Source organism: Oncorhynchus mykiss, chromosome 28 (genome assembly GCF_057628025.1).
Source record: "Oncorhynchus mykiss isolate SJ-2025 chromosome 28, ASM5762802v1, whole genome shotgun sequence".
NCBI lineage: Eukaryota > Metazoa > Chordata > Actinopteri > Salmoniformes > Salmonidae > Oncorhynchus > Oncorhynchus mykiss.
The window spans coordinates 10,936,661-10,945,678 of record NC_143049.1 but is presented as its reverse complement, the minus strand read 5'-3'; the positions used below and the strand labels follow the sequence as shown (position 1 = coordinate 10,945,678).

General features: G+C 40.8%; 1 protein-coding gene across 1 annotated transcript; it reads left to right on the top strand.

Moving 5' to 3' along the window:
- The first annotated feature begins 326 nt into the window (after nucleotides 1–326).
- dhrs1 (dehydrogenase/reductase 1) lies at nucleotides 327–7,969 on the top strand. The gene is made up of 9 exons (XM_021589020.3): nucleotides 327–493; nucleotides 960–1,106; nucleotides 1,327–1,470; nucleotides 1,667–1,746; nucleotides 1,951–2,083; nucleotides 2,295–2,438; nucleotides 2,789–2,858; nucleotides 6,560–6,640; nucleotides 7,226–7,969. Exons 2-9 carry the CDS (start codon nucleotides 963–965, stop codon nucleotides 7,360–7,362), a joined length of 933 nt encoding a protein of 310 aa, XP_021444695.1. The 5' UTR covers nucleotides 327–493; nucleotides 960–962; the 3' UTR covers nucleotides 7,363–7,969.
- The last annotated feature ends 1,049 nt before the right edge of the window (nucleotides 7,970–9,018 follow it).

Below are 9,018 nucleotides of genomic sequence, written 5' to 3'. Positions count from 1 at the left end.
TACATTCCAACAGGCAGACCATGAGGACAGGTATAATTTCTTCTCAGAACAGGGTGCCAATATTTATGTTTATGACATTTCCCCACTACCCCTGGGTGTGTGGTGTGGACATATAACACAAAGTTAGCCTAAGATAGAAATATTGATGTAGTTTCACAGGTAATTTGAGTTCCCCACAAAGATCAAATTTCTCCAAAACATAAGGACGATCTTTGCCGTTTATGATTATATTTATGTTTTTGTGTAACTTAGGTCTACCATTTCTCTTCTCTTAAGGTTGGGTTGGACGCACTTTTATTGTACAGTACAATTGAATCTATGTGCTCATATTATGAACATTACGGTAGTTGAGGCACGGTTACATGGGCTGATTTCCCTATCAGTGCGTATACTTGGCCATGTACATACTCAAACACTCCACCATATTATCGACTGGCGATACAAGAGGAATCTCAAGCAACTGTTTACGCCAACGGTTTGAAACTGATAAGAGGTAAAACAACAATAGTACAGGATTATTTTAGGACGTGATTGAAAAATGCTGCTACGTTTTTTTTTTGTTATATAGAGGGCAGTAAAAGAGTGTTATTTTTCTTGTTTGGTAACGTTAACCGACCAAACCTTAGTTAATTAAGGCGATATGTTAAGCGTGTTTTGGTCTTTCTCGCTCAATCGCTGGTTTACCAAATTATGCTCTTGTCATAATGTAACATTAAGTGTAACCAAACACGGTATCAAACTGAGGTCCATAATACGTTATCATACTGAGGTCCAGAATGACGTCGTTACCCACTATACTTGTCAAAAGGTGGCGCTATATCCCCATATTTTTTTTAACCGTATTTTCCTACAGTGTAGGCCCAGGCAAGATGAATGTATGCTGTTTGCAAAAGTTTCAAACATCACAACTTAAATTCACCATCCATTTTAATTCCCTTCCCTTTTTCCCCCCTCATCAGCTAATGGCCCTCTCAGGCTGGGTGTGTTTGGTGACAGGTGCCTCTCGTGGCATTGGAAGAGGCATTGCCCTGCAGCTGTCAGAGGCAGGAGCTACCGTCTACATCACTGGCCGCCAGGAGAAGACCCTGAAGGAAACTGCTGCTCAGGTGAACATTCATACTTTCATGTGTACTAAATGTCCCTAAAAACATGAAAGCTTAATGGAGGTCCCGTGAGGAAGGTGACAAACAAGGCTGAAAGATATTTCCTCTGAATACTGTTGTTGGGGGGGGGGGGGGTCAGAGAGACAATTAGAAGACATAGTGACCACTATGTTGTTTGGTCGAAGACTAATTAACCACTTTCCTTCTCCAATCTCAATGGCAGGTGACGGAGAGGGGTGGGAACTGTGTGCCAGTTGTATGTGATTCTTCAAGTGATGAAGACCTCAAATATCTATTTGATCAAATCCAACGTGAGCAGAATGGCAGACTGGACATCCTAGTGAACAACGCCTATGCTGGTGTACAGGTCAGTGACATCGTTGCAGGGAAAACTGTCAATAGACTACATGGCAATAAGTTATTGACAGGGTTTGAAAAAACGACACCGGTTGATTGACGTGACATCAGCGAATGGAGAGGGAATTTCAATCACTTCACACAAAAAAAGTGTAAAAAGTTTTTATGACTAATGATGATGATGATGATTTGTAATGTTATTTCAGGCCATTTTCACTAACATGGGGAAGAAGTTCTGGGAAACCGATCCAACCGTATGGGATTCCATGAACAACAGTGGCCTTAGGTACTCTCTCATTTGTTTAGTAAGGTCTTGCTTTGAACTGCACCCTAATTGCCGTGTTTCAGTCTCGTATGTTCTGATGGGCAGACAACTTTCAGCTCCTGACAGTCAACTCCACCTTATACTCACAAGTCAGTAGCAGATAACCAAAGCACTGTTGTCTACTTATCTGTACGTTTTGACACTTTCCCTTTTATTATCCGTCAGGGGACACTATTTCTGCTCAGTGTATGCTTCACGGATGATGGTGGCACAGGGCAGGGGCTTGATTGTGGTCATCTCTTCCATGGGAGGGTTGAGGTATCTCTTCAACGTGTCATATGGGGTTGGTAAGGCTGCGGTGAGTTCTGCCATCTCTGTGCTCCTAATTGTTAATTATCTGCTCGCCTCAATGACATGTCCTATGTTTAGTGTAAATAACTGTGGTCATCCAAAGTAACGCAGATCTTGGAACACATCACTCCCTCTTTAAGTTCAAGTTCATGTGTTGCTGTGCATTTTGATGCTTTATTTGATCTCAGCTCTGATACTCTAATCCATATCCTCTCCAGTGTGACAGGCTAGCTGCGGACACAGCAGTTGAGCTGAGAAGCAGGGGAGTAGCCTCTGTCAGCCTGTGGCCGGGAGCAGTTCAGACAGAGTTGGTGTCTCAACTCGTCATTGAGAAGGATGCTACACCGGACGTTGATCCTAAGGTATATGATAAACCATTAGACAGGGCCTAAAATGTACTTTTTGGTCCACATTGACCAACCGCCAACATGGCTAGTGAAATAGATATTCTTACCTGCCAATACTTAAATCTACCTGCATTTGGCTGGTGGCAGGTGTTCATTTTATGCCTTGATTAGAGTATTGCCATTCTGTATGGGTGGTTTGAGAGACTGATGCAGTTTTCTCCAAATTCAGTAACCTGAAAATAAGGCTGTGCGGCTTGTGCACCAGATTATTTTCCAAATTATACATTTTCATAGGCTTTACTAGTTCTTATTCTCTCTTACTGTATTGAGTTTGTGCAAATGACATAACTCCCTGTTTCTCTCAGTTCAGAGCCTTCTTTGCCAATGGAGAAACCACAGAGCTGAGTGGGAAGTGCATTGTTGAGCTGGCGAAAGGTACATTATGCTACAGCATGTACATGACCACGCAGCATTACATTTCCACAGTTGATAATAAAGCCACATTTATATTAAAATGGGGGGGGTAAACAAAAGTAGCTTCTAAGCAAAATACCATTTCTCAAGCAATAATTTAGCTATGACTGTCTGGGAGTGGCCTGAGAGAGGGGTCTAATTGGATGAGCCTAATGGGAGGGTTGTGTAACCTGAGAAATTGATTTTATTGCCAGGGAGGATGGCAAACTCTCTTTGTTATTGGTCTATTAACTTATACCGTGACGTCCAAAAACCCCACTCAGCCAAACAAGCTGAAACTTCAGGCGGTCTTTTTTTTTCATACAGCTCTTACACTAAAAGTGTAAACATTTCAGCAGTCATGCTTATCCACAGCGACTTACAGTAGTGAGTGCATACGTTTTGATACTGGTCCCCCATGGGCATTGAACCCACAACCAACTGAGCTACACAAAACCATAATTTTCACAATTTGACAGTATTATTGCAAACTCATAGTGTGGATACATACATTCATACATACATACATACATACAGTGCCTTGCGAAAGTATTCGGCCCCCTTGAACTTTGCAACCTTTTGCCTCATTTCATGCTTCAAACATAAAGATATAAAACTGTATTGTTTTGTGAAGAATCAACAACAAGTGGGACATAATCATGAAGTGGAACGACATTTATTGGATATTTCAAACTTTTTTAACAAATCAAAAACTGAAAAATTGGGCGTGCAAAATTATTCAGCCCCTTTACTTGCAGTGCAGCAAACTCTCTCCAGAAGTTCAGTGAGGATCTCTGAATGATCCAATGTTGACCTAAATGACTAATGATGATAAATACAATCCACCTGTGTGTAATCAAGTCTCCGTATAAATGCACCTGCACTGTGATAGTCTCAGAGGTCCGTTAAAAGCGCAGAGAGCATCATGAAGAACAAGGAACACACCAGGCAGGTCCGAGATACTGTTGTGAAGAAGTTTAAAGCCGGATTTGGATACAAAAAGATTTCCCAAGCTTTAAACATCCCAAGGAGCACTGTGCAAGCGATAATATTGAAATGGAAGGAGTATCAGACCACTGCAAATCTACCAAGACCTGGCCGTCCCTCTAAACTTTCAGCTCATACAAGGAGAAGACTGATCAGAGATGCAGCCAAGAGGCCCATCACTCTGGATGAACTGCAGAGATCTACAGCTGAGGTGGGAGACTCTGTCCATAGGACAACAATCAGTCGTATATTGCACAAATCTGGCCTTTATGGAAGAGTGGCAAGAAGAAAGCCATTTCTTAAAGATATCCATAAAAAGTGTTGTTTAAAGTTTGCCAGAAGCCACCTGGGAGACACACCAAACATGTGGAAGAAGGTGCTCTGGTCAGATGAAACCAAAATTGAACTTTTTGGCAACAATGCAAAACATTATGTTTGGCGTAAAAGCAACACAGCTCATCACCCTGAACACACCATCCCCACTGTCAAACATGGTGGTGGCAGCATCATGGTTTGGGCCTGCTTTTCTTCAGCAGGGACAGGGAAGATGGTTAAAATTGATGGGAAGATGGATGGAGCCAAATACAGGACCATTCTGGAAGAAAACCTGATGGAGTCTGCAAAAGACCTGAGACTGGGATGGAGATGTCTTCCAACAAGACAATGATCCAAAACATAAAGCAAAATCTACAATGGAATGGTTCAAAAATAAACATATCCAGGTGTTAGAATGGCCAAGTCAAAGTCCAGACCTGAATCCAATCGAGAATCTGTGGAAAGAACTGAAAACTGCTGTTCACAAATGCTCTCCATCCAACCTCACTGAGCTTGAGCTGTTTTGCAAGGAGGAATGGGAAAAAATGTCAGTCTCTCGATGTGCAAAACTGATAGAGACATACCCCAAGCTACTTACAGCTGTAATCGCAGCAAAAGGTGGCGCTACAAAGTATTAACTTATGGGGGCTGAATAATTTTGCACGCCCAATTTTTACGTTTTTGATTTGTTAAAGTTTGAAATATCCAATAAATGTCGTTCCACTTCATGATTGTTGTTGATTCTTCACAAAACAATACAGTTTTATATCTTTATGTTTGAAGCCTGAAATGTGTCAAAAGGTCGCAAAGTTCAAGGGGGCCGAATACTTTCGCAAGGCACTGTACATACATACATACATACATACAGTATGTATACAGTTGAAGTCGGAAATTTACATACACTTAGGTTAAATTAAAACTCGTTTTTCAACCGCTCCACAAATTTCTTGTTAACGAACTATAGTTTTGGCAAGTCGGTTAGGACATCTACTCTGTGCATGACACAAGTCATTTTTCCAACAATTGTTTACAGACGGATTATTTCACTTATAATTCACTGTATCACAATTCCAGTGGGTCAGAAGTTTACATGCACAGTCAACTTAGTGTCTTTAAACAGCTTTGAAAATTCCAGAAAATGATGTCATGGCTTCTGATAGGCTAATTGACATCATTTGAGTCAATTGGAGGTGTACCTGTGGATGTATATCAAGGCCTACCTTCCAACTCAGTGCCTCTTTGCTCGACATCATTGGAAAATCAAAAGAAATCAGCAAAGACCTCAGAAAAAAAATTGTAGACCTCCACAAGTCTGGTTCATCCTTGAGAGCAATTTCCAAACGCCTGAAAGTACCAAGTTCATCTGTACAAACAATAGTACGTAAGTATAAACACCATGGGGCCACGCAACCGTCATACCGCTCTGGAAGGAGATGCGTTCTGTCTCTTAGAGATTAACGTACTTTGGTGCGAAAAGTGCAAATCAATCCCAGAACAACAGCAAAGGACGTTGTGAAGATGCTGGAGGAAACAGGTACAAAAGTATCTACATCCACAGTAAAACGAGTCCTATATTGACATAACCCGAAACGCCGGTGCTGTGGTGGTGGTGCGTTGTGGTGGTGCTTCTCAAGACATCAGTCAGGAAGTTGACGCTTGGTCACAAATGGGTCTTCCAAATATACAATGACCCCAAGCATACTTCCAAAGTTGTGGCGAAATGGGTCAAGTCAAGGTATTGTAGTGACCATCACAAAGCCCTGACCTCAATCCCATAGAAAATCTGTGGGCAGAACTGAAAAAGTGTGTGTGAGCAAGGAGGTCTACAAACCTGACTAAGTTACACCAGCTCTGTCAGGAGGAATGGGCCAAAATTCACCAAACTTATTGTGGGAAGCTTGTGGAAGGCTACCCAAAACGTTTGACCAAAGTTAAACAATTTAAAGGCAATGCTACCAAATACTAATTGAGTATATGTAAACTTCTGACCCACTGGGAATGTGATGGAAGAAATAAAAGCTGAAATAAATACTTCTCTCTACTATAATTCTGACATTTCACATTCTTAAAATAAAGTGGTAATCCTAACTGACCTAAGACAGGGAATTGTTACTAGGATTAAATGTCAGAAATTGTGAAAAACTGAGTTTAAATGTATTTGGCTATGGTGTATGTAAACTTCCGACTTCAACTCTATATGTAAACACATAAACACAGGAAAATCACTTTTTTTGACAGCACGGCCCCTTTAACAAAACAGACTGACTATCATTTGAAGATTACATTGTTTTAGATCTGGGCTTTCACCTTTACTGTTTCGATTTGCAGATTTGTCATTCCAAAGCTTCATTTGTGTTTTGCATTCTCTTTATGATTTGAAGATAAAAACCTGATGTCACTGTCAGGAAAAGTGTTGATGACCTGTGACCTGTCTAGGCGATACGGAATACAAGATGTTGACGGTAAAATATCACTCCCATCACTCATTTTAGTTAAGTGAACGGTGACCATGCACATTTCCAATCGGCTAAATATCGAGGGTAGGCTATTATTTGAATGCTGGTGACATGATGATCGGTGCTTGGCTGACAATTATCATATACAATTATATTGCTCTTAAGCCATATGCCATCATATGTCTGTCCACTTAATCAGCCAACTCTGGTCTAGAGAGCATGTGCCAAAACCAGATTGGGCAAGTTTGCTATTTATTGCAACAGTTTTTGTGGCAAAACCATCGTTAGAGTTAAATGCAATGGAAACCCATTTAACTTGTCTTTTATTCAGTGCATTGGAACTTATGTGCTCTCTGTCATCATGCACAGCCTTTTATCTGCAACAAGTCAGTTTGTTGGCAACACCTCTAGTGGGGAAATGTGCATATTTTACAATATTCACATGAAAATCTGTCGCCAATTGGATGGAAACCTAGCTATTGTAGTGTGTATATCCCCCTCAAAAGATATCTATTTGCATGCAGAACTGTACATAGGCCTTCACAACACACTGTCTTAATCTTTTACATATTACTTCCTCTTTTTTTTCAGGCCGCAGTGTGACTGACTACACCTCCCTTAAATTCCTCCTGACCCAGGTCCCATATCTTTCCTGGCTCTCCTCGATTGTACCCTCATTCTTCCGGGTTCCCCGGTTTGTTCTTACCCTCACCAACGGACGTTTCTGAGCCACCCCAAACTCCCCTGTGACACACAGATTACTGCAGTGTCAGTAATCTACATTTATATGGTATTCCTATACATAGAATACTAAATCATTTATAATTCTGTGTTCGTATGCATAAGAAGGATCTGCACCAGTGTACTGAATGTACAGTATTATGAATATTACAAGAGTTTATAAGCTTGTATGTGATTAAACTTGCCTATTGCCTCTGACATACATTGGGAAATGCCCCATACAGTACATGTCAAAACCTATGAGTGGAATGGTATCCAAAACATCAAACACATGGTTTCCATGTGATTGATGCCATTCCATTCTCTCTGTTCCAGCCATTATTATGATATGTCCTCACCTTAACAGTTTAAACAAAAGGACTGATAACTTTCATTGACAAAATGCTATTTTTGAGGTGATCAAAATGAAGGTATGCTGAATGTAACATTTTTCAAAAATGAAGGAAGGTATGACTATAACACTATACTGAATATTTCATCATATGAAGAGAAATTCCAGCAGTGACGTTTTGCTGCATTTAAAAACACTAAGCAAATGTGAATGCATTTTGTAATACTGATAAGTAAATAAAATTATCTACATTCCTATACCAACTTGATACTATTTGTTATGTCTGTGAAGCAGGCACTTTACTTTTCACTCATCTAGCAAACTGGGGCCATACTTGCGAACATTAGACACAGTTTATCCGGCCTCACAAGTGGCGTAGCGGTCTAAGGCATGAGCCATGAGCTGGCGCACAATTGACCCAGCGTCATCCGGGTTAGGGGAGGGTTTTGCCGGGATTTATTTTCTGTCTTTGCAAGCTGACTTCGGTTACCAGCTGGACGGTGTTTCCTCCGATACATTGGTGCGGCTGGCTCCCCCAAGTCCCTAGGGGAGTTGCAGCCATAGGACAAGACTAACTACCAATTGGATATTACGAAAAAGGGGTAAAAGTAGGCCCCACCCAATTTGTTTTCTTCTTCACCGTCTCAAAATGCGCATCAGCCAATTAAAATAGTTGATTTTACTTGAACGTGATAGGTTACATTGTAGCTGGGCCCATCAGATAAATTTGTACACGTCAAATATGGTGGATAAATAAGAGTTTACTCAGGCCGTTTAACATGAAAAAACTTGTCAGGGTCCTGTCTGTGTAATTTAGTGTGCGTTTCCTCTCTGTTCTCGCGTGAGTTCACAGTTCGGCCATAATATCTAGGATGCTGCTTGGGTCGTGTCCAATGATGTGTATAAACCCTGGATGACTGATTTTAAGCCACCGCACAACCTTCATGGTACTCCTCAATTGCCTTCTTTTGGGGGGGGAGGGGATGCTATAGAAATACATTTATTCATGTCTACATTTGTTTTTGACACATTTATTCAATTACAGACACCTTAATGTGTACTTTTATATTTTATTATGTGAGCTAAACATAAAAATATATAAACATTTTCCTTTAGCATTTTTGTTGTTGTTGAGAGTACTAATGTTACTGTCCCCACTACTATAACAAAAACGTAATTTTGTCCTTGAAACATTTTAATTGAAGTACTGTAGAATTCCATTCATTCCTATGGAGGACTGCTCCTACTAGGAGGTGCCAATATGGACAACCGGTGGCTTCAAAGCCTCTCAGCGGCCAATACATAGCATCAG